General features: G+C 46.4%; 1 protein-coding gene across 4 annotated transcripts in view; it reads left to right on the forward strand.

The window, feature by feature from the left end:
* The window catches only part of shank2b (SH3 and multiple ankyrin repeat domains 2b), a 237,924-nt gene that overhangs the window by 93,695 nt on the left and 117,313 nt on the right, over nucleotides 1-26,916 (forward strand). For 2 of the 4 annotated variants that reach the window (XM_087311013.1, XM_087311014.1), the window contains exon 1: nucleotides 26,467-26,750. The exons of the other annotated variants lie outside the window; for them this stretch is intronic. In XM_087311013.1, coding sequence (XP_087167139.1) covers nucleotides 26,717-26,750 — 34 coding nt within the window. In that variant the 5' untranslated portion in view covers nucleotides 26,467-26,716. Of the gene's footprint in view, nucleotides 1-26,466; nucleotides 26,751-26,916 lie in introns of those variants that run through there. 4 annotated transcript variants of the gene reach the window in all.

Consider the following 26,916-nt stretch of genomic DNA (forward strand, 5'->3'; position numbering starts at 1 on the left):
CCCATTTTAGCCTCTGTGTGAGTGTGCAATGTTGGTGTGTATTTGCCAAAATAGTCAAGAGTCATGCCTGTTTCACACCGTACGCGCAAGCAGAGCATGAGCAGCGCATATGCAGAGCGGAAGCAGCGCACAGGCGTTTGCCTTCTATCTTGTACCTATCTATCTACACAAATACACTTTTTATTTATACTTTTCATCTGCACCAAGGCCCGCGGCAACTTCTTCCCATGCTGTTTCCTTAACCTGCAACTTATTTATTTGACAAATTATATACATTATTAGCCGCCATGTTTATTTTTTCCCCCAGTTTCTGTTTAACGGAGAAAAGATTTTTTTTTTAGCTCATTTCTAATCATAAGTTTTAATAACTCATCTCTAATAACTGATTTATTTTATCTTTACCATGATACAGTACAGGGTTAACTAGGTTAATTAGGTTAACTAGGCAGGTTAGGGTAATTAGGCTAGTTATTGTATAACGATGGTTTGTTCTGTAGACTATCAGAAAAATATAGCTCAAAGGGGCTAATAATTTTGAGCTTATAAAGTTTTTTAAAAATTAAAAACTGCTTTTATTCTAGCCGAAATAAAACAAATAAGACCTTCTCCAGAAGAAAAAAATATTATCAGAAATTCTGTGAAAATTTTCTTTGCTCTGTTAAACATAATTTGGGAAATATTTAAAAAAGAAAAATAGTAGATATAAAGAACGTTCGAGGTTACTAAAGTAACCCTTCGTTCCCCGAGGAGGGGAACGGAAGCACTATAAGTGGATTTGATTGTAAAATCCACGCATTGGGAGGTTCGGTTCAGAAGCTACTCGTCTGAAAGAGTATTGAACGGGCCAATTAAGAATGAATTGGCAGCGCAAGCCTGCGCAGGTGAGCGGCATAAGCAATCAACTGAGTATATAAGCTCACCTGGCGCAGCAGACGCTATCCTTTTTAAGCTGAAGAGACTTTCAACAGCTAAGGGACAGTCATTATGGCGACGGAGTATAGTGCTTCCGTTCCCCTCCTCGGGGAACGAAGGGTTACTTTAGTAACCTCGAACGTTCCCCTTCGGGGGGAACTTCAGCACTATAAGTGGATTTGATTGTAAAATCCACGCATTGGGAGCCCATTGAAAGCGCCATAATGACTGCACCTTACCAACACCCCCGATGAGGAGATAGTCAAGCAAGCGTGACGCACCCACATCATGGGGGGCGCGGTCCTCCAACGTGTCCCTGGCCCTAATTTATCCTACTTCAACAGAAGTTTTACGGATTTATATATATTTTTTGGGGTGTCGTGAGCATCTAGATAATTCTAGGAAATACGACAGTACGTTGGGAAGCGTGCAATCCCGATAGGGAGGACGCTGCGGAGGCCATCCGTTACCCAAGGGGGGATAGATGACAGAATTTACATATGGACTAGCCCTAAAAAGGGGGAGTACGCATAGCAAAAGAGTGGTTAGCGGGGAGGGAAGACACGGGTCCGCCCAGGGGGGGGGGGGACTTAACCGTGGCTGAATAAGCATATGGGATCGCCTAGTGGGGACCACGCATAGCAGACACCTTTACCCAAAACGCGGGCTGACCAGCGGGCAGACCTACAACGTAGTGGGCCAGCAAGTGACTCCTCCGCTGAGTCAGTGCTGGGGGCCACGGAGGAATCTGCAGGGCTCACCTGACGGGGAACTTTACTGACAGATAAAAAGGCGCACGTATCTCCGTGTTAGGGAAAATGGCGCAGCAAGCGTGTTTCAACACCCTACCGAATTGTTTCCTCAATCACCAAGGGTTACCTAATACCCTTGAGGAAACCGGCTCCACTCGCAGATTGTAAAACCTTGCAAATGTGTTGGGTGTCACCCAGCCCGCAGCTCTACAGATGTCTGTTAGAGGGGCGCCGCGTGCGCGCGCTCGAGAGGATGCGAAGCTCCGAGTGGAGTGCGCACGCGCTCTCGGGGGACGCGGCTCATCTCGGCTCTGATAGTGAAAGAAAGGCATCCACAATCTAGTGGGAACTTATTTCGGTACGGCACTTCCCTGCTGCCGACCGCTATAACAGACGAAGAGCTGCTCAGATGATCTAAACTCTGAGTGCGGTCCGGATAATACGCAAAACGCGAACTGGACAATAAATAAGGGCTGGGTCTGCCTCCTCCGAGGGCAGCGCTTGCAGGCTCACTACCTCGTATTAAAACGGAGTGGTAGGAACCTTGGGCACATATCGCGGGCGGGGTCTCATACGTGAGAGAAGCCAGCCCAATTACAGGCACGAGTCACTGACCGAAAAATGCCTCCGGGTCCCCGACCCTCTAATCGATATCAACGCGACCAGCAGAGCTGTCTTCAGGGACAGAAATATACTGAGTCGAGGATCGAAGGGATCTGACGCGAGGGCGAGATCCTAAGAGGGCATGAGAGGGGGCGGGGTGGATTAATTCGCTTAACGCCCCTGAGGAACCGGATGATGAGGTTATGCGTTCCCACGGTGCTGCCAGCCACCGCGTTATGAGAGAGGAGATGGCAGCCACGTAACCTTGAGTGTGGAGGGCGACAGCCTGCTCTCCAACTTCTCTCGGCGTAAAGAAAGCACAACGCTGATCTGGCAAATTACGGGGGTCTTCTCAGCGAGAGACACACCATTCAGTGAATAGACTTCACGTCAGGGCATAGGCGCGCTCGGGGAGGGGGCTCTAGCCCGAGTGACGGTATTAGCCACCGCAATCGGAGGTTACCTAAGTCTTCCTCGCGTCTAAAAATCTCTTCAAAGATCGGCGAGGGTGCCAGGTGGTGCCCTGTCCCTGAGAGAGTAGGTGCTCTCTCGAAGGGACTGCCAGGGGAGGGCTATCGCGAGGGAGAGCTCTGACATCCAGGTCCGGTTGAGCCAGAGGGGCGCAACCAGCAACCTGTTCCTCGTCCTCCCTGACCATGCACAGTAACTGCGCGAGCAGGCTCACTGGGGGAAACGCGTATTGCGCGTGCCCCGAGGCCAGCTGTAAGCCAGTGCATCCGTGCCGAGAGCACTCGGTCAGGGAAAGAACAACTGGCAATGAGCGATCTCGGGGGAAGCAACAGATCGATCTGGGCTTCCCCGAATCGCGCCCATATCAGCTGAACAGACTCGGGGTGGAGTCTCCATGCTCCAGGACGCAAGGCTGCCGTGAGAGCGCATCGGCTGCACGGTTGAGCTTGCCTGAATATGAATGGCGTGCAGCGATTTCAGCCGCGGATGACTCCAGAGGAGCAGACGGCGGGCGAGCTGAGACATGCGGCGAGAGCGCATACCCCCTATACGGCTGATATACGCCACCGCCGCCGTACTGTCCGTCCTGACCAGCACGTGTTGCCGCTCCAACACCGGAAAAAAACGGTGGAGAGCGGGGAACACTGCCAACAGCTCCAGGCGATATGCCAATGCAACTGGGTACCTTTCCACAGGTCCGCAGCCGCATGCCCGCAACGCACAGCCCCCCAGCCCGTGTTGGAAGCGTCTGCTGAAACGACAACAAGACTGGACGCCTGTTCTAGAGACACCCAGGCCTGTAGGAACGAGGGGTCGCTCCAAGGGCTGAGGGCGCGGCGACACAGCGCAGTAACAGAGACTCGGTGTGCGCGCGCGTGCCATGCGCGTCTGGGGACTCGATCGTGAAGCCAGTGCTGAAGTGGTCTCATATAGAATAATCCGAGCGGCATGAAGCGGCTGCGGATGCCATATGCCCCAGGAGCCTCTGAAATTGTTTCAGTGGGACCACTATTTTACTGTCGAGCTCTCTCAGACAGTACAGCATCAGCTGAGCGCGCTCTCCGGAGAGGCGCGCTGCCATGGTGACCGAGTCCAGCTCCAGCCCGAGAGAAGAGATCCTCTGCACGGGGGCGAGTTTGCTCTTTTCTCGGTTGACCTGAAACCCCCACAGGTGGAAGTGCCAGAGCACTTTGTCTCTGTGCATAATCAACTCTGTGCATAAACAAAAGAGAGGGCAATTCAGCCAGTCGTAAAGAAATTGAGTATGCAGATGCCCGCGAGCCGAAGGGGCGCTGAGGCACCCTCCGCGGGCTTGGTGAGGACCCGCGGAGACAGAGAGAGCCCGAAGGGGAGGGCTTTGTATTGCCAAGCTCGACCTTCAAACGCAAACAGCAGAAACTGTCGGTGGCGAGGAAGAGTGGAGACATGGAAATACGCGTCCATCAGGTCTAATGCTGCAGACCAACCCAGAGGACGAACGCACCGGAGGATGCGCTTCTGCGTGAGCATTCTGAACGGCAGCTTGTGCAGGCAGCGGTTCAAAACGCGCAGATCTAGGATTGGCCGTGACCCACCGCTCTTTTTGGGCACGATGAAGCGTGGGCTGTAAAACCCGCTCTCCATCTCGGCTGGAGGGAGCGGCTCGATTGCATCCTTCGCCAGGAGGACAGCAATCTCCTCTCGCAAGACAGGGGCGGACAGGGGGCTGACCCTGGTGAATACACACCCGTGACTTGGGGGGCCGTTTCGCGAACTGAATCGCATAGCCGAGTCTGATTGTGCGTATGAGCCACCGCGAAGAGCTGGCCCGCGCTAACCAGGCAGGCAGAGCTCTCGCTAATGGACTCATCGCTACAATCGCTGACGTACCAGCAGTGGGGCAGCGCGGAGTGGGTGTGCTGATCCGGGAAGCTCGCGGGTCCCACGGAAAAGCTGGAGGTGAGATATTTGCTCTCACTCCAAACCCGAGCTCCGGAGGGGAGGCTCGAGGGGTGGGAGAAAGGAGACCGTCCTCCCAGCGCTCGTGAGCCACTGGCGAAACGCACCGAATCTGCAAGCTAGAAAGCATAGCGTCCCAGACTGGCAGATTTCGGGCTGTCACATCTGGGGAAGTGAAAAGTGCCCTTTCATAATGTTTTCATGGCAGTAAAAAGTGCCGTTGGAAATGGGGCCCCGCCCTCCAGCGGGGAAAGAGCAAGTTCCCTCTTCTCCAGATGGCCTGTCCCAGGGGCGCTTCGCGGTCCGTTGCCGGACTTAGCGGCGTTCTGGGCAGGGGGGCTGCCTGCTTCCGAGGTGCCCGACGCGCTCGCTTCGCCTTAGGCGTGTGCGGGGGCGGAGCAGCTCTCGTAGGCGGACGCCTTCGGCGAGGAGCAGGTATGAATGGCACGGCGGGCGGAGCGGGCTACGGACCGCCGATAAGACATCACCCACCAACTGCTCTCTCACCGCCTTGAATTCCTGGGTGAATTCACAGACAGTGTCGCCGAACCTGGCTGGGGATATGGGGAAGTCAAGAAAGCGGACTTTGTCGACTTTGCGCATATCAGCCAGGGGTGGCGCTCCTGGACCACTAATGTGGACATCGTCCTCCCCAACGCACACGCAGCGGACTCAGTAGTCCGAAGAGCTAAGTCGGCGGCGGTGCGAAGCTCGTAAGCCTGGGTTGGACCCACCCTCGTGCAGCTCGGCCAGCGCCTGCGCTTGGTAGCGCTGGTAGGTGGCTATCGCATGCAAGGCGGAAGCAGCCTGGCCCGCAGCTATGTAAGCTCTAGCTCCGAGGGAGGTAGATAACTTACAGGCTTTGGATGGGAGACGAGGCGGACCCCGCCAAGAAGAGGCGCCGCGCGGATTTACCGCCATCGCGTACTCAACCTGAGGAATCGCCACATACCCCCTGGCTGTTTCACCGTCAAGAGTGGTTAGGGTGGAGGAACACGCAGCACGAGCAGAAAAAAGTGCTTTACAAGACCGCGTGAGCCTACTGTGCACCTCCGGGAAGAAGGGAACGCCCCTCTAGTCGGTCCGGCCGCGGAGCTGGGGGATAAACCATCTCCAACCCACGGCCGAAGCAGCCCGGGAAAGCACGGCTAACATGTCCGTTTCAGGATCCGTAGTGACAGCGCTCACCAGCCCGAAGGGGGCGAGCGGGTCTGGATCATCATCGGACAATGAAAGCCCACCCTCCGATGCCGCGGTGGACATCTGGTCTCCGGTGTCATCGGGCGTAAGGGCTACCATCTGTTAGACGGATCGCTTCCTCCGCCCGAAGCTTGGATGGAGCGCTTAGAGGAGCGGGAGGTCCGCGGGCCCGTGGGCGACGGATTATCTCTCGCTGAAACCCTCAGATCTGCCCGAGTGCCCGCTGCAGAGCAGGGGACAACTGGGGTGGTTCGCCTTTTTGCAAAGGCTAACCGCGATCTTGCGCAACAGTCATGGCATCGCAATGACGACATGAACTGCCCGCGAGCAGCGCATTAACATGCTGGACCCCCAGACATGTAACACAGTGCCCGCGCCCATCATCCGAGGACAGGAAACCACCGCATCCAGAAACGCACAGTCGGAGCGCCGTCCTGATAAGGACGTGCTGCACGACTGTGTTGCTCTTTCTGTGAAGTTTGCTACTTTATACGCACCGCTCTGGAGGACCGGACCCAAAGAACGCCAGGCAAGGGAGAAACCCAGCTCGACCGTCTGCCACTGCGTGTACACACTCTGGACCGGGAGAATGCTCTCGTTCGCTCAGAATCGCTGGTCACAGCAGGAGGAACCCTCATCGACTCGATCAGAAAGTCTCTGAAGCGAAAAGGATAGCGTCTGCTGCGCCAGGTGAGCTTATATACTCAGTTGATTGCTTATGCCGCTCACCTGCGCAGGCTTGCGCTGCCAATTCATTCTTAATTGGCCCGTTCAATACTCTTTCAGACGAGTAGCTTCTGAACCGAACCTCCCAATGCGTGGATTTTACAATCAAATCCACTTATAGTGCTGAAGTTCCCCCCGAAGGGGAACAGTATGCTTCTCAAGCTCTATGAAGAGTGTCATCTGTTTTTCAGGTGCACTCAGAAGACAATTGCCTGTGACATCATGTAATTTTGTTTTTGATCATCAGCATGATGTAGGCCTATATAATAATATTTATAAAATATAGGTATAGTGATATTTATACATGATCAAATAAGTGTGCAACTTAAGCGGAACTTATATTAAAACATTTACATTTAGTTTTGCAGTTCGGGCCCAAATATATATTTGATGTATTTTTTGATAGTTTCAGTTCATTTGATTGACTAAAATTTTTAAGCTGTGTTCTGTGTTTTGACGGTGGCACAGTGGGTAGCACGATCGCCTCACAGCAATAAGGTCGCTGGTTTGAGTCCTGGCTGGGTCAGTTGGCATTTCTGTGTGAAGTTTCCATGTTCTCCCCGTGTTCGTGTGGGTTTCCTCCCGGTGCTCGCAAGTCCAAAGACATGCGGTACAGGTGAATTGAATAAACTAAATTGGCCGTAGTGTATGTGTGTGTGTGGATGCAAGAGTGTATGGGTGTTTCCCATTGTTTAGTTGCGGCTGGAAAGGCATCCGCTGCGTAAAACATATGTTTCCTAAGTTGGTGGTTCATTCTGCTGTGGCGACCCCTGATAAAGGGACTAATCTAAAAAGAAAATGGATGAATATTAATCAACGTGCGTAAGCAGTCAGTTTTTGTTATGGTCATTATTTAATATAGGCTCTCTTAAAATACACAGGCATACACAAGATGGACCTCAAGTGTGGATTATAATTTTTTCTATAATAATTAATTAATCAAATTTTGTAAGCTTTTAATTTGTCAACTCTCATTATTTCCTATATATGGCTTCTGTCCTTGTATAGAATAAGAGTTGGCAAACATATTCAATGGAGTGCACAGATAGGTAGCATTTAGATTGTATGTAGTGGGCCGCTCTGGCCCAAAATGCCAGGGATTTTTTTATCCCAGTCCAGCCCTGCTGGGAAACATGGCATGTTTTTAGACTGTGGGGGAAAACCGGAACACCCGGAGGAAACCCACACAATAAGAAAAATACTGTAGTTCTAAAACAGTTTTTATGGCATCTCTGTTAAAAAAACAACCTCCTTTATTTTCAAGAGTGTATCTATTCAGAGAACAGCGCTGACCTGAAGTGTGGCTGTTCGGCCTGGCATTACCCATTCTCTTTGCTCCAGCTGTCAGGTTTTTCCCTCAAACCTCTGACAGGAACACAGAGATTCCATCAGTGAATATGGGAATCAGCAGGCCTCCGGATGCTTTAATCTCAGGTGAACGGAACCTGCGCCGGCCGGCCAGCTGTGCACTCATATCATTTTTATAAGCGTCTGATTGAACAATCTTCAATAGTTGCACAGTTTGCCGTTGCGTCTAATGCATCACTCAGAGAGGAAACAGGAACGGCTTGTTATTTTTTTATGCGTAAAATAGCAGGGGATCCGGTAATTACTTGTCACATGTTCGACTGTAGCAGTGTTAGAGCTTTTGATCTTCACCAGTTTGAGCTGTTAAGGATGGTTTTGCTTTCCCGGAATCCATTGGTGATGTTTGTTTACGTGCACCAGCTACTATGCCTATATGTTGGATGGGGACATATTTCAATAGATGTAAAATAAATAAGCTAAAGGTTTCAATTTAAAATATCCCTGATCAGTTTGTTTAGCTTACCAAATTTTCCCCTATTTAAGTGTAAATATAAGCATACTGTTTTGTGTGCGCCTCTTTATATGCAAATGAGCTGCTGCTTTCCAGAGAGGGATGAAGGCTTTATATGCTATTCTGACAGAAATAACAAAACAAGCATATTTCACGCTGCGAAAACATCAGAAAGGAGCAAGAGGAAGAGGATAAAATATCTAGATTGAACCAGGATGTTTCTGAATGGTTAATGGATAGATTTATGTAGTTGCTGTAGGGTTAAATTATTTATCGACTAGCAAGTTACTGTTCTCGATACATTTACAAAGAAACATTATACTATTAGTTATAGTATGAATTATGTGGGTTATTTTTTGGTGGTTGATACCCATACCTATGTCAGGGAGTAAAAATATATCAATAGAGATATTATATTTTATTTATTTTCATATATTTTTAGCTGTAAAAAAATCGTTTTTATGCTAGACACAATTATCACTATGCTGATTGATGTTGCAAACTTTACTTTTCTTATTATATTGTTTTTATTTATGTGAACACAACATAAACACACAAGTAGCTTTACTGTTTACTGCCGTTTGTTGTTAATATCAACCCTCGGCAAATTGGAAATCTTAAAACAACTGCAGAAAAGATCTTACTTCTGCACTGAACCGCTATTCTCTGGTGTTGCATAGAATATGTGTACTAGTAAATTGACACGAAGCAATCTGATTGGCTGACACCTTTAATGTTAAAAGATGAAAGATAAATGCCTTGAAAGTTGCTGCAAGCAACAAACTGAATGCAGTCCATAATTCTATTTGGCAACAATTGACGTCACTACATTCAAATAAATGAGAAGCATTAACACTGAAGTCCTTTGCGAATGGACCGTTACTTTGGCTGCATTTACGCTGCAGATCCTGATGGTCAATTCTGATTTTGTGACTGTATCGGATTTTTTATGACCCGCTTACATCATATTTTAAAAATAGCCCCTTTCACACAGTGATACCGGTAAATATCCGGAAAATTTACGGAACGACTTTACCGGTATGTACAAAAAAGCGCTGTTCACACAGGCGAGGACGTTACGGAAATTTTCCGGAAAAGAGCATTCACACATCTATTCCAAAATACCGGTAAATTCTGACATCATTCACCACAAATGAGCTTTAAACGGCTGCGCTTGTATTTGTAAACATTTGACTAAATTACAAACACTTTTGATGATCAATATTGTAAACAACTTTCACTGGATCATATTCGCATGTCGAGATGTTCATAATATGTGCGTGTGCTGACGCTCACAGGCTGTTTCATGGGCACACGCAAAGCTTGAAGGTAAACAAACAACGGCTTATCATAAGCATCTTATCGATGATTATTTGCACAGTTGGCATTAAGAAGAACATATAGACGTTATCTGACTAACTTCTAGCAGCTAAATGTGTCTGGAAAAATATTCAAAGGCTTTTATTCTCACAAACCGCGCGGACGTAAATACGTCTGACTGTTGTGATTGGCTAAAGCAGAAGTCTTACGTCAGCACGTTCTAGACGTGCACGAGCTTATTCCGGAAATCTTCCTTCTGCGTTCACACAGCGCAGCATTCCGGCAAATTGCCGGTAATGTTACAACTTCTCTTTCCGGAAAATAGCCAGAACGAATTTACCGGTATTTTCAAAAAGGACCTGTTCACACATACAACCTTTCCGGAAAATTGCCGGTAATTTTCCGGAAAGGTCTGTATGTGTGAAAGGGGCTAATGACTCGTATCTGATTGTGTGCATTTACTTAGCACATGGCAAAGGCACAGTGAGTAGCAAAAAAATAGGGGGAGCTGACTATCAGCTGATAATAAAAGAGCGCCCTTTTTCCCGTTTCTGTATTTAATCTGTTTGCAAGGTTGTTTTATAATAGGTTATGACAGAGAAGTTCTCATTTGGCCATCTTCTTTTAATCTAGGTCTTTTTTAAACTGGTAGACATCTTTATGTAATGTCCATGGTGGAATTTATGCACGTAATGTAGGCTGTCCAACAGTTTTATATTAGTTTATATTGGTTACGTGGCGGATGTTATGCTCTCCAGCGCTCTCTCTCTCTCTCTCTCTCGTTTCCATGCTTAAATACCAATCTAAAAGCTTTTTTAGTCCTCGTGTATGAGATTTAAGGTTTGGGACTGTGTTGTAGTCTGTTCTGAAATGAAAGCGTGAGTCTGACGTCATGGTGTTTAATGATGTGGGATACGAGGGCACAGATCTGATTGATATCGGATAAATTTCCACATATGAACAAGGCCTGAATCTGATTTGAGTAAATCGGAATCCATGTGATTTTTTTCCTGCTTACATGTAGATGGGCCATATCCGATCTGTGCCACATGGCAGAAAAAAAATCGTAATTGAGTCACTTGAACCGTCCAGTGTAAATGCAGCCTTTGTAAACAGTTTGGCAGGTCACCATTATCAAACAATGGAGCACCACTAGGACAATCATATTATCATTATTATTTATTTATTCATTTATCAGTCTCTATTTCAGAGGTCGCCACAGCGGAATGAACAGTCAACTATTCCGGCATATGTTTTACACAGCCAATGCCCTTCCAGCTGCAAACCAGTACTGGGAAGCATCCATACACACTCATCCACACACACACTCAAACTCTACGGCCAGTTAACTTCATTCAATTCACTTATAGTGCATGTCTTTGGACTGTGGGGGAAACCGGAGCACCTGGAGGAAGCCCACACAAACACGGGGAGAACATGCAAACTCAACACAGAAATATCAACTGGCCCAGATGGGACTCCAACCAGCGACCTTCTTGCTGTGAGACGACAGTGCTAACCACTGAGCCACCTTGCCGCCCTATCTGATTTCTATTTTCTGTGAATAAATAATAATATAGGTGGCAAAATCACCAATATCAACACATGTAGGCTCATATCAGCCAATAAAATTGGCAAAAATATATATTGGTCGGGGTATACTTTTAATACTAATCTCGTCGTCTTATAATACAACACCTGACTATGCTGTGAATAATAATAATAATGTGTTTATGAATTCCACTCCACTGTGAGCATTTAAATATAGAATAAATAATAATAGCACAGGTCTCTGTGAAAACAGTCAGAGACAATTGTAATTTTAATAGCCATAATTAATATTAAAGAGGTAGTTCACCCAAAAATGAACATTCTATCCTCATTTATCCTCAACTTTGCTAGTTCCAAACCTGTTTGAGTTTCTTTCTTCTGTTAAACACAAAAGGGGATTTTTTGAAGAATGCAGAAAACCTGTAACCTTTGACTTCCACTGTATGTGGTTTTGCCTTCATAGGCTTTGGTTTAGCTGAAAACCTGTAACTATTGACTTCCATAGTATTTGGTTTTGCTACTATAGAAGTCAATGGTAACAGGTTTTCAGCTTTTTTCAAAACATAGTATTGAACAGAAGAAAAAAAACTAACAAAGGTTTGGGGCCACTTGAGGATGAGTAAATAACGAGTACATTTTCATTTTTTGGGGTGAACTATCCATTTAAGCACATTTAGAAAGCATTAGGATTTATTTAGCAAAACATAGACTGTCATGAATAATGGAGCACGAAAGGCTACGGCTCGAGAGGTGGATCCACATGCAGCAAAAGTTTATTAAAAATAAATCAGAAACAAGGCAAAAGGCAAAGAAACAAAAGAACAAAAATTAAAACACTACTCCGCTACCGCATTCACAACAGACAAACACACACTGAAATACCAGGGCTATTTATACAGGTGACAACAATAAGGCTAATCGAATGGGTAAAGGTAACTAGGGGAGGAGACAATGGCTGTTTCTCAATTCCAAGAACGCAGGGAACGGACTTGTGTTTTTGCTAAGACCCAGGTGTCCTCGTAAGAACAAGCTCGGGAGACCGCAAGAACAGAGTACGCATCCTGTGAGAAATGAGATTCTGCGTTCTTCCTGATGTGTTTAATGGAAAATGATTTAAACATTACAGCATTCATACAACTATTTATTGTTTTTCCCTTTTCACAATATCTACTATGCGTAAAGACTTTACAAATATACTCTGTACAATATAAATAAAACAGATTTTAATACGAATTTCAGCAGATAAACACCCATGTGTTTATGCTTTTATTAAGATTTTCATGGTAATGTTTATTATCACCGTAATTCAGGGAAACTCCTAAGATAAATAAGTTATATCTCTGAACTTTAATAATAAACCTATATAAAATGCTGCGCTTCCCACCTCCAGTCGCAATGACTTCGGAGACTTCTACTGTGAATTTGGTTCTCAAGTCTGAATCGATGCTTCCTCGATATCAAGAACACATCCGGGAAGTTTTACGTGTCCTCTGTTTTTGCGGTCTGGAGTATTGGAACTGAACTTTGGCAGTTGATAATGATGTTACATGAGAACACGAGGACGCAAGATTGCTAAAGAATGCATATTGAGAAACGTTCGAGGTTACTAAAGTAACCCTTCGTTCCCCGAGGAGGGGAACGGAAGCACTATAAGTGGATTTGATTGTAAAATCCACGCATTGGGAGGTTCGGTTCAGAAGCTACTCGTCTGAAAGAGTATTGAACGGGCCAATTAAGAATGAATTGGCAGCGCAAGCCTGCGCAGGTGAGCGGCATAAGCAATCAACTGAGTATATAAGCTCACCTGGCGCCAGCAGACGCTATCCTTTTTAAGCTGAAGAGACTTTCAACAGCTAAGGGACAGTCATTATGGCGACGGAGTATAGTGCTTCCGTTCCCCTCCTCGGGGAACGAAGGGTTACTTTAGTAACCTCGAACGTTCCCCTTCGGGGGGAACTTCAGCACTATAAGTGGATTTGATTGTAAAATCCACGCATTGGGAGCCCATTGAAAGCGCCATAATGACTGCACCTTACCAACACCCCCGATGAGGAGATAGTCAAGCAAGCGTGACGCACCCACATCATGGGGGGCGCGGTCCTCCAACGTGTCCCTGGCCCTAATTTATCCTACTTCAACAGAAGTTTTACGGATTTATATATATTTTTTGGGAAGTCGTGAGCATCTAGATAATTCTAGGAAAATACGACAGTACGTTGGGAAGCGTGCAATCCCGATAGGGAGGACGCTGCGGAGGCCATCCGTTACCCAAGGGGGGATAGATGGCAGAATTTACATATGGACTAGCCCTAAAAAGGGGGAGTACGCATAGCAAAAGAGTGGTTAGCGGGGAGGGAAGACACGGGTCCGCCCAGGGGGGGGGGACTTAACCGTGGCTGAATAAGCATATGGGATCGCCTAGTGGGGACCACACATAGCAGGCACCTTTACCCAAAACGCGGGCTGACCAGCGGGCAGACCTACAACGTAGTGGGCCAGCAAGTGACTCCTCCGCTGAGTCAGTGCTGGGGGCCACGGAGGAATCTGCAGGGCTCACCTGACGGGGAACTTTACTGACAGATAAAAAGGCGCACGTATCTCCGTGTTAGGGAAAATGGCGCAGCAAGCGTGTTTCAACACCCTACCGAATTGTTCCCTCAATCACCAAGGGTTACCTAATACCCTTGAGGAAACCGGCTCCACTCGCAGATTGTAAAACCTTGCAAATGTGTTGGGTGTCACCCAGCCCGCAGCTCTACAGATGTCTGTTAGAGGGGCGCCGCGTGCGCGCGCTCGAGAGGATGCGAAGCTCCGAGTGGAGTGCGCACGCGCTCTCGGGGGACGCGGCTCATCTCGGCTCTGATAGTGAAAGAAAGGCATCCACAATCTAGTGGGAACTTATTTCGGTACGGCACTTCCCTGCTGCCGACCGCTATAACAGACGAAGAGCTGCTCAGATGATCTAAACTCTGAGTGCGGTCCGGATAATACGCAAAACGCGAACTGGACAATAAATAAGGGCTGGGTCTGCCTCCTCCGAGGGCAGCGCTTGCAGGCTCACTACCTCGTATAAAAACGGAGTGGTAGGAACCTTGGGCACATATCGCGGGCGGGGTCTCAGGACGAGAGAGAAGCCAGCCCAATTACAGGCACGAGTCACTGACCGAAAAATGCCTCCGGGTCCCCGACCCTCTAATCGATAACAACGCGACCAGCAGAGCTGTCTTCAGGGACAGAAATATACTGAGTCGAGGATCGAAGGGATCTGACGCGGCTTGTGTAGCGAGGGCGAGATCCTAAGAGGGCATGAGAGGGGGCGGGGTGGATTAATTCGCTTAACGCCCCTGAGGAACCGGATGATGAGGTTATGCGTTCCCACGGTGCTGCCAGCCACCGCGTTATGAGAGAGGAGATGGCAGCCACGTAACCTTGAGTGTGGAGGGCGACAGCCTGCTCTCCAACTTCTCTCGGCGTAAAGAAAGCACAACGCTGATCTGGCAAATTACGGGGGTCTTCTCAGCGAGAGACACACCATTCAGTGAATAGACTTCACGTCAGGGCATAGGCGCGCTCGGGGAGGGGGCTCTAGCCCGAGTGACGGTATTAGCCACCGCAATCGGAGGTTACCCAAGTCTTCCTCGCGTCTAAAAATCTCCAAAGATCAGCGAGGGTGCCAGGTGGTGCCCTGTCCCTGAGAGAGTAGGTGCTCTCTCGAAGGGACTGCCAGGGGAGGGCTATCGCGAGGGAGAGCTCTGACATCTAGGTCCGGTTGAGCCAGAGGGGCGCAACCAGCAACCTGTTCCTCGTCCTCCCTGACCATGCACAGTAACTGCGCGAGCAGGCTCACTGGGGGAAACGCGTATTGCGCGTGCCCCGAGGCCAGCTGTAAGCCAGTGCATCCGTGCCGAGAGCACTCGGTCAGGGAAAGAACAACTGGCAATGAGCGATCTCGGGGGAAGCAACAGATCGATCTGGGCTTCCCCGAATCGCGCCCATATCAGCTGAACAGACTCGGGGTGGAGTCTCCATTCTCCAGGACGCAAGGCTGCCGTGTGAGCGCATCGGCTGCACGGTTGAGCTTGCCTGAATATGAATGGCGTGCAGCGATTTCAGCCGCGGATGACTCCAGAGGAGCAGACGGCGGGCGAGCTGAGACATGCGGCGAGAGCGCATACCCCCTACACGGCTGATATACGCCACCGCCGCCGTACTGTCCGTCCTGACCAGCACGTGTTGCCGCTCCAACACCGGAAAAAAAACGGTGGAGAGCGAGGAACACTGCCAACAGCTCCAGGCGATATGCCAATGCAACTGGTTACCTTTCCACAGGTCCGCAGCCGCATGCCCGCAACGCACAGCCCCCCAGCCCGTGTTGGAAGCGTCTGCTGAAACGACAACAAGACTGGACGCCTGTTCTAGAGACACCCAGGCCTGTAGGAACGAGGGGTCGCTCCAAGGGCTGAGGGCGCGGCGACACAGCGCAGTAACAGAGACTCGGTGTGCGCGCGCGTGCCATGCGCGTCTGGGGACTCGATCGTGAAGCCAGTGCTGAAGTGGTCTCATATAGAATAATCCGAGCGGCATGAAGCGGCTGCGGATGCCATATGCCCCAGGAGCCTCTGAAATAGTTTCAGTGGGACCACTATTTTACTGTCGAGCTCTCTCAGACAGTACAGCATCAGCTGAGCGCGCTCTCCGGAGAGGCGCGCTGCCATGGTGACCGAGTCCAGCTCCAGCCCGAGAGAAGAGATCCTCTGCACGGGGGCGAGTTTGCTCTTTTCTCGGTTGACCTGAAACCCCCACAGGTGGAAGTGCCAGAGCACTTTGTCTCTGTGCATAATCAACTCTGTGCATAATCAAAGAGAGGGCAAATTCAGCCAGCCGTAAAGAAATTGAGTATGCAGATGCCCGCGAGCCGAAGGGGCGCTGAGGCACCCTCCGCGGGCTTGGTGAGGACCCGCGGAGACAGAGAGAGCCCGAAGGGGAGGGCTTTGTATTGCCAAGCTCGACCTTCAAACGCAAACCGCAGAAACTGTCGGTGGCGAGGAAGAGTGGAGACATGGAAATACGCGTCCATCAGGTCTAATGCTGCAGACCAACCCAGAGGACGAACGCACCGGAGGATGCGCTTCTGCGTTAGCATTCTGAACGGCAGCTTGTGCAGGCAGCGGTTCAAAACGCGCAGATCTAGGATTGGCCGTAACCCACCGCTCTTTTTGGGCACGATGAAGCGTGGGCTGTAAAACCCGCTCTCCATCTCGGCTGGAGGGAGCGGCTCGATTGCATCCTTCGCCAGGAGGACAGCAATCTCCTCTCGCAAGACAGGGGCGGACAGGGGGCTGACCCTGGTGAATACACACCCGTGACTTGGGGGGGCCGTTTCGCGAACTGAATCGCATAGCCGAGTCTGATTGTGCGTATGAGCCACCGCGAAGAGCTGGCCCGCGCTAACCAGGCAGGCAGAGCTCTCGCTAATGGACTCATCGCTACAATCGCTGACGTACCAGCAGTGGGGCAGCGCGGAGTGGGTGTGCTGATCCGGGAAGCTCGCGGGTCCCACGGAAAAGCTGGAGGTGAGATATTTTGCTCTCACTCCAAACCCGAGCTCCGGAGGGGAGGCTCGAGGGGTGGGAGAAAGGAGACCGTCCTCCCAGCGCTCGTGAGCCACTGGCGAAACGCACCGAATCTGCAAGCTAGAAAGCATAGCGTCCCAGACTGGCAGATTTCGGGCTGTCACATCTGGGGAAGTGAAAAGTGCCCTTTCATAATGTTTTCATGGCAGTAAAAAGTGCCGTTGGAAATGGGGCCCCGCCCTCCAGCGGGGAAAGAGCAAGTTCCCTCTTCTCCAGATGGCCTGTCCCAGGGGCGCTTCGCGGTCCGTTGCCGGACTTAACGGCGTTCTGGGCAGGGGGGCTGCCTGCTTCCGAGGTGCCCGACGCGCTCGCTTCGCCGAAGGCGTGTGCGGGGGCGGAGCAGCTCTCGTAGGCGGGCGCCTTCGGCGAGGAGCAGGTATGAATGGCACGGCGGGCGGAGCGGGCTACGGACCGCCGATAAGACATCACCCACCAACTGCTCTCTCACCGCCTTGAATTCCTGGGTGAATTCACAGACAGTGTCGCCGAACCTGGCTGGGGATATGGGGAAGTCAAGAAAGCGGACTTTGTCGACTTTGCGCATATCAGCCAGGGGTGGCGCTCCTGGACCACTAATGTGGACATCGTCCTCCCCAACGTACACGCAGCGGACTCAGTAGTCCGAAGAGCTAAGTCGGCGGCGGTGCGAAGCTCGTAAGCCTGGGTTGGACCCACCCTCGTGCAGCTCGGCCAGCGCCTGCGCTTGGTAGCGCTGGTAGGTGGCTATCGCATGCAAGGCGGAAGCAGCCTGGCCCGCAGCTATGTAAGCTCTAGCTCCGAGGGAGGTAGATAACTTACAGGCTTTGGATGGGAGACGAGGCGAACCCGCCAAGAAGAGGCGCCGCGCGGATTTACCGCCATCGCGCACTCAACCTGAGGAATCGCCACATACCCCCTGGCTGTTTCACCGTCAAGAGTGGTTAGGGTGGAGGAACACGCAGCACGAGCAGAAAAAAGTGCTTTACAAGACCGCGTGAGCCTACTGTGCACCTCCGGGAAGAAGGGAACGCCCCTCTAGTCGGTCCGGCCGCGGAGCTGGGGGATAAACCATCTCCAACCCACGGCCGAAGCAGCCCGGGAAAGCACGGCTAACATGTCCGTTTCAGGATCCGTAGTGACAGCGCTCACCAGCCCGAAGGGGGCGAGCGGGTCTGGATCATCATCGGACAATGAAAGCCCACCCTCCGATGCCGCGGTGGACATCTGGTCTCCGGTGTCATCGGGCGTAAGGGCTACCATCTGTTAGACGGATCGCTTCCCCCGCCCGAAGCTTGGATGGAGCGCTTACAGGAGCGGGAGGTCCGCGGGCCCGTGGGCGACGGATTATCTCTCGCTGAAACCCTCAGATCTGCCCGAGTGCCCGCTGCAGAGCAGGGGACAACTGGGGTGGTTCACCCTTTTGCAAAGGCTAACCGCGATCTTGCGCAACAGTCATGGCATCGCAATGACGACATGAACTGCCCGCGAGCAGCGCATTAACATGCTGGACCCCCAGACATGTAACGCAGTGCCCGCGCCCATCATCCGAGGACAGGAAACCACCGCATCCAGAAACGCACAGTCGGAGCGCCGTCCTGATAAGGACGTGCTGCACGACTGTGTTGCTCTTTCTGTGAAGTTTGCAACTTTATACGCACCGCTCTGGAGGACCGGACCCAAAGAACGCCAGGCAAGGGAGAAACCCAGCTCGACCGTCTGCCACTGCGTGTACACACTCTGGACCGGGAGAATGCTCTCGTTCACTCAGAATCGCTGGTCACAGCAGGAGGAACCCTCATCGACTCGATCAGAAAGTCTCTGAAGCGAAAAGAAAAGCGTCTGCTGGCGCCAGGTGAGCTTATATACTCAGTTGATTGCTTATGCCGCTCACCTGCGCAGGCTTGCGCTGCCAATTCATTCTTAATTGGCCCGTTCAATACTCTTTCAGACGAGTAGCTTCTGAACCGAACCTCCCAATGCGTGGATTTTACAATCAAATCCACTTATAGTGCTGAAGTTCCCCCCGAAGGGGAACAGCCAATAGCCTCTTTCACACAGTGATACCGGTAAATATCTGGAAAATTTCCGGAACGACTTTACCGGTAAATTCAAAAAAGTGCTGTTCACACAGGCGAGGACGTTACGGAAATTTTCCGGAAAAGAGCATTCACACATCCATTCCAAAATACCGGTAAATTCTGACATCATTCACCACAAATGAGCTTTAAATGGCTGCGCTTGTATTTGTAAACATTTGACTAAATTACAAACTCTGCGGATGATCAAGATTATGAACAACTTTCGCAGGATCACTTTCGCATGTCGAGATGTTCATAATACGTGTGTGTGTAGGCGCTCACAGGCTGTTTCACAGGCACACGCAAAGCTTGAATGTAAACAAACAATGGCTTATCATAAGCATCTCATTGATGATTATTTACACAGTTGGCATTAAGAAGAACATATAAACGTGATCTGACTAACTTCTAGCAGCTAAATGTGTCTGGAAAAAATATTCAAAGGCTTTTATTCTCACAAACCACGCGGACGTAATTGCGTCTGACTGTTGTGATTGGCTAAAGCAGACGTCTCACGTCAGCACGTTCTAGACGTGCACGCGTTTATTACGGCAATCTTTCTTCTGCATTCACACAGCGCAGCATTCAGGCAAATTGTCGGTAATGTTACAACTTCTCTTTCCGTAAAATAGCCAGAACGAATTTACCGGTATTTTCAAAAAGGACCTGTTCACACATACAACCTTTCCGGAAAATTGCCAGCAATTTTCCGGAAAGGTCTGTACTGTATGTGTGAAAGGGGCTATAGACTCACCAAAGCAAATAACAGTGTAAACCTTAAACTCCGGTCACACTGGACTTTTCTCCCCATAAACTTCCATTTGTTTGCACACGAATGCATGAGACTGAAAACACAAGCTTGTGCATCAAGTTTTACAGATCAATGCGTTGGAAAGTTCAACTTGGTGAACTCTGACCTGCAAAATCGCATCACTTAGCTGTGTGAGACCAATCGAGGATCAAAACATGACCTCTTTGGACAGAACCTGAAAATATTAAGCAGTCGCTTGCTTTTTTCGATGTCTTATCATCTTGTTTAATCCCACTGCTTTTCGCAGCACCATACAACAGAATATCACATGCACAAACTCTAGTGTGACCTAAGCTTTACAATTACCATGGGTGTGGCACAAGTCGACAACAGCAAAGTAACAGACAAAACAAAATAGGGTCAGACACATACTGAGCTGGGACTGTAACATAGAGGAGTAAGAGCTGGTTTTGTCCTATCATTCAAATACAATGTTGAACCGAACCTCAAATGTGTATATTATAATATAAATATTAATATTGGTAAAAAGTTCCCTTGCTCAGTCAATAGGTGAGTGAATTCTAAATAGGGCAACTTTCCTTGCAGAGAAAGGCTTACCAAAACAAAGTTACTGGATTGGCCTTTTTCACGTTTTTCTGAGTTGGTAGATGCACACAATTGTAACACTTAACTGGAAATATTCAGCATTTCATGATATGTCCCCTTTAAATCCAGCACTAGTTATGTATGTAAATGGACGACCCATTTAATGCCAACTGATGGTTGCCATGGTTGCCGGATCCACACAATAATTGGCTTAAGGGATGTGAGTTTGCCTTGTGCGCACTTGTCGCGCTTGAGAAACCAAGGGGGTCTCGGAGCCTGGCTTATTATCGACTTACTTCCCTAAGCATATGAAACGCGAAAATTTCAAAGAGTACTTAAATATCGGGTGACTTATGGAATGACTGGCAAACGGACACACAAGCAGGCACATATTGTATTTTTGTTTTACATTACATGCAGTGAAATGAGTTGTGTTTTTTTATTTATTTGATTTTAAGTCAGGTATTTAATGATAATGATTTTTTGTCATTTTAAATGTTTATCACATTCATGTCATATTTCATATTTTTTCAGTTTATTAACTAGTTATTTTCCAATGTTTTTTGTTAAGTTGCTGTTTTTGGTTTTATTTTATTTTATGTTAATATATATTTCATAAAAAATAAGTATTTTAATACAATATTTTGTATTTTATTTATTATTATATATTTTTATTTTTAATTATAATATTTATTTTATTGTAATAGAATAGGATAGAATATCTATTTATATTCAAGCTATTTTCACACATTTTATTGTTGTTTTATTGTGAATTTGTTTCATGAATTAAAATTTATTAAATCGGTATTTATATGGTAATTTAAATGTCATTTTATATCATATATTTTGTTTATGTTTTTTCCCAATTTCAATTCCAGATTTTTTTCCATTTTATGATTTAGTTTTGCTTTTGTAGACACCAAAATGCTATTTCATTTTATTTGATTTGTTTGAACTGATTTAATGTATTTTCCATCTTAAAAATGGCATTTTAATGATCAAGCATTTGTAGGTTTTTTCAGTCATTACTTAATTAGCCTAACTGGGTGGAAACTATCCTATAATTAGAAATACAATATGAATATTTTAGCAAAGTCACCCTAAGCAACACGTTTGGGTCTACAAAGTGGCACAGTTCGCAACGCGTGTCATGCACAGCAACGCTTTAGCTTCTGCAACAGTAACTGCGCTTCCAATCAAAAAAGTCATCCAATTCAATAAGAAAAGATGTGCATAAACTATGATGGAAACACTTTTACCGACCAAATTCCAGTATGTGCATTTAAATAGTCATGCGATTTTATTATAAGAGATCATGTGATGATAAAAATGTGTGTAAATGACCAAACCAGCAGGCTGAGCACATTATAAAACATCTGAAATGTTGTTTCATTCATTCTAAAACGCTGTAACCATTTCAGTACACAATCTTCAGAACTGTCAAAAGCGTCTGCACTCATGGCATGTCGGCATTGTCTTCTGAGGTGAAAGTCATTTTGTAATGAAGTTTACAGCCCTTTGGCCGCCGGGAAGAAGGAGGCGGAGAACCGACTCAGTTTTAAAATATTTATTAATAACAGGGACGGCAGCTCCTCACCGAAGACCTCCTGGTCCTCTCTCGGCTTCCTCTGCCATCGTTCCTCTTCTTACAGTCCAGAGCTCCTTCCGTGGAATTTCGAGGCCGATACGCGTCACAGGTGTATTCACTTACTCACTCACTTTCCGTTCCCACGGCTCTCGCCCCACCCCGTCGCCACACATTTATTAAATGAAGATAAAATTCACGCAGCTTCTTCTACCGCAGCAAATTCCATTTTTACAGTTGATATTTGGTGCCAGATAATCAGGAAGAAACGATTTTATTCTCTTTGACTCGTTGGATTGAAACGCTGCTTTATTCGCACGTCTTTTATGCGATATTCCAGTTTTATGCATAAACTTCATTTGCATTTTGGGATGGAAACATAGCTAGTGTCTCCTCCACTAACACACATTCACAGTGCACGCACAAACAGCACGTGCGCAGAGCAGAAACAGTGCATAAAAATCAATGGATCTTATCAATGCATTTATTGGGTAAAATAGTTCAATGTGTTTTTGGTCATTTTTAATGATCTAAATTAATTTCTGTAGTTTAAACAGCTCAGAATTTTAGTTGAGAATGTCTGTATTAAAAATAGTCAGGTTTAAATCGGGCTCGAGCTCATGATTACAGTTAGTCTGTCGAACCGGGTCGAGCTCGGACACAAGTGCACACAAGTTTCATTTTTGGATCTGATCTAAGCTCTATATCTGATTCTAGTTTTGTATCTTAATCTAAGTCATGTCGTATACCATTTTTTTCATGTCTATATTTAAAAGGTGGCATTGTGGCTCAGTGGTTAGCACTGTCTGTTTGAACCAGTTGGTGATTCTCTGTGAAGTTTGCTTGTTCTCCTCAGGATTACATGGGTTTCCTTCAGGATTCCTTCATGTGCTTTGGGTGAATTAAATGAGCTAAATTAGCCGTAGTGTATGAGTGTGTGTGTGAATGAGAGAGTGTATGGGTTTTTTCTAGTACCGTGTAGTGGCTGGAAGGGCATCCGCTGCGTAAAACACATGCTGGAATAGTTAGTGGTTCATTTCTCTGTGGCGATCCCTGATAAATAAGGGACTAAGCTAAAGAAAAACTAATCTATATTTAAGTTATTTTCCAATATTGTTGACATTTTTTGTCATTTAATTAAGTTTTTTTCAATGATTTGACTTTATTATACAGTATATCACGTCCATGGTGTCACTGTATGTATACATGTGCAAACAAAACCGAAAAACATCATAGATATCAGGCCCACAGGGAAATACAATACTCCGACTTGGATTTTAATCATGGTTCATAAGCAAGGCCAAATTCAAATGCCTGCCAGAGTGATGGATTTCAGTTGAGCAAAGTTCAAACCTGCGCCAGCTTGGATCGCATAGGTTGAGCTCTTTAGTTTGAGCTTGGCTTTCAAGTGCAATTTAATGACTATTGATTTAATGAGCCTGTGGATCGCAGCTGCGGTGGCCGGAATTGTTTGTTATGTATAAAGAGTCCTTAATTGGGTGAAAACGTCTATTCATCTTAAGCTGCGCTCTGGACGGGCGGCAAGGATTTGGAAATCGCTGACACATATGAAAGGATGTTTTCTTTATCAGGAAGGATTTATCAAAGCAACCCAAGCGAGGGCGAGCTGCAATCTTAATGGCGAAGAGAAGAAGAACAAGAAGAAGAAAGTGAAAAGAAAGAGGAGGCCGTCCGCTGAGAGTTAACTGCGTCGGGTTGTTTTAAAGCCGAGCTCGTTTTATTTTGAATCATGGCTATATCACAAACGTTCACTGAAAACACATTTACAGCTCCCACTGGGAAGCCGCTTTCAACGATTTTTTTGCTGATGTTACGGTGTTATTGCTTGTGTATGAGTTGAGTTCGATGGAAGAAGCTGTCAGTTTTGTCATTTCGGCAGCTCATTAGACCACAGAGCTGGAACTGGGATTTCTATTGATGCACAGATGTTCTCTGGACATTCCTGCTTTATGTCAACTAATAAGTGGTGCATGTATGTGGGATATGCTGTATACAGAGGTCTGGGATAATCTGGTGAAATTATTTTTCCTCCGATTTAAATATGGTAATAAGTATACAATATTAGAAATCTGATATATGGAAATATATGCAAATTATATATTCAAGTTCATATTTGGATTTTGCATATATAAAAAATGTCATATATGTCAAAATATTAAATAAAATAACCATTTAAATTGTTTTTTTAATCATTAGCATTACAAGTATGATCTTATATGTGTTAATATGGCTGTTTATGAAAATAATATCTCTAATATAGTTATTATTTATTATATTGCTAATATAATTCCAGTGGTTGAAACATCTATTTTGCAATATTTTGAAATATTTGCTGCTTTTCTCACATATATTTTATATATGTAAAATCGAAATATATGATCTTGTATGTAATTTGAATTTCCGTCAGATTTCTACTGTATATAATACCTAATATTTTAAGATGAAATGAAAGGGATAAAAAGGTGAAATTATATCATGCACTATTAGCTCAGTAATGATTGTTTTTAAAATTACTGTTAATCTTAACTAAATCATTTACTATTTTAATCATTTTTTGTGTGTTTTTTATTGTTTGTTTATTTTATTATTATTATTATTTTTTTTTTTTGGATTTTTGGTGCAATTAAGATGCGTTCATTCATTTTCCTTCAGCTTAGTCCCTTTATTTATCAGGGGTCACCACAGTAGAATAAACTGCCACAGTTAACATTTAAATTATATAAACTGTTAAAATGTGATTTGTAATTTTTTATTTTTATATATATATATAAAATATATAATAGTATTTATTAATATTTTGCATGACATTTTTTTCCATTTACAGTTGTTAATTTCAAACCAAAAATATCAGCTAATAAACACCTGGTTGCATCTTTTAAATAGTGGTGAATGAAATACAAAAATTATGCACTTGAGTAAGAGTACAGATACCCTACACTCTCAGAAATAAAGGTATAGGATCGTTCACTGTTGCTGTACCTTTTCAAAAGATACATATTTGTACCCAAAAAGTCCACAGTGGTACCTCAAAGGAACCTCAAGGTGTTCAAATGTACCTAAAAAGTAAATTTAAGGTGCCATTATGGACCCTTCAGGTACAAATATGTATCTTTTGAAAAGGTACAGCCCCGGTGACATCTGCTGTACCTCTATTTCTAAGAGTGTAATAAATTAATACTCCAGTAAAGCATAAAGTCCTCCTTTTAAATACTAATTAGTCAAATTGCAAAAGTTCTTGATTTTGAATAAGTCATACAGGGAAAATTACTTATTTATGAATGTTTATTTTGCAAGAAAATTGAATTATCGAAACTTGTCATATGCTTTTGTAACCATAATCATAATTTAAGACTTGTGAAACCACATTCACACTCTGAACCCCATTCAGATCAGTGTGTAAAATCTGTTTATTTACTGGAGACTCACTCTGAATCAATCTTTTTAATCCATGAATCATTCAGTGGAGACTTACTCTGAATGAATCATTTGAATCAGTGAATCATTTATTGGAAACTCACTGTAAATGGATCATTTGAATCTGTGAATCATTTATCTGAGACTCCCTCTGAATGGATCATTTGATTCCGTGAATCATTTACCTGAGACTCAATCATTTACCTGGTACTATGCCGAAAAGAAGATGAATGAATGAATGAATCAAGTAGGACAACCAAACGCGAAGATGTTTATGTTCCTATTTAAATAATTATGTTCCCTCATTTTTACACTCTAATTCTGTTTTGAAAAGAGCACTCAAACTACAGTGGTTCCAGACTTTAGGATCTCACGGAATCCAATCAATCTATATGCTGACGACATCATACCATGACACAGATTTTAATATGCAAGAATTCCTTGCTCCTTGTTTCCTCAAAGATCTTTTTTCATCTCATGCCAGAAACAGGGAGGAGGGGAGAGAGAGAGAGGGAGAGAGAGAGAGAGAGAGAGAGAGAGAGAGAGAGGCAATTGTGAATTGCTAGTGTGAAAGGACAGCCCACATACATGGGTAACGGGAGAATTCACAACCCGGCAACTTGCACTGACTAATTTAGACATCCATCCCCGGGTTGCTTAGCAACACTCGGGGGCTTGATTCCCATACAGCTGTTTCGGCGAGTCGACCTGTGTAAAAATCCCTAATCGATAACACTTTCTGATTGTAGCGAGTTAATTCGGGCGTCTTGATTGCGCCGTTCGGTGGGCGGTCGCCAACCAATTCTCAAAAACCCTTGTGATGCTATCTGGAGCAACTGATAAGCCGCACTTGAAGGATTTTGGGGCAATTGTGTTTATCTCAGTACTTGGTGTCATAATGGTAGTGTTTTGAATCGAATTATCCCAGCATGCTCCTGTCACCCAGCTGATTCAACAACACACTCCAATCAGTCTTCTGCCTTGAGGAATCCAAACAGGGGGGAGACTTCAACTGATAGTACAGTGAATGATGGGAAGAGAGGAAGCGAGAGAGAGGGAGGCGGGGCAAAATGGAAAGAAACTGAGACCGAGTGAGAGAGTTACTGTGTACGTATGTGTGTCAGCGAGAGAGCGAGTACAGAGCTGGGAAACGTGCGAGGCTTGTGCTCTCTGCCGTTTCCTCTCGCAGTCATCATGTGGAGCGGGCACTGTCACCACAGGGCTTGCCTTCTCCGTAAAGCTGCTTCACTGAGCAAGGAACCCCTGTCCAGGAGAACCTGACCATCAATTCCCAAGTTCCTCAAGGCCACACGGACACCGCAAGGGAGTTATTGAGCAATAAACTCAAGGAGGAGATATGAAGTCCTTACTGAATGCCTTCAAGAAGGAAGGTAAGAGGTGATGTTTTGGTCTTGAGTGGCACCTTGTGACTTTGGTGACTTCGGTTCTTTGGGATTGGTGTTCAAAACTCTTGTCCTAAACTATTCTTAGGTGAGGAGGAAGCAAAGTAATAATTTTTACAGTATTATAAGTTGAATCTTGTGAGGCCAAGAGCGA

Source organism: Danio rerio, chromosome 25, assembly GCF_052040795.2.
Source record: "Danio rerio strain M-AB ecotype USA chromosome 25, GRCz13ab, whole genome shotgun sequence".
Taxonomy (NCBI): Eukaryota; Metazoa; Chordata; class Actinopteri; order Cypriniformes; family Danionidae; genus Danio; species Danio rerio.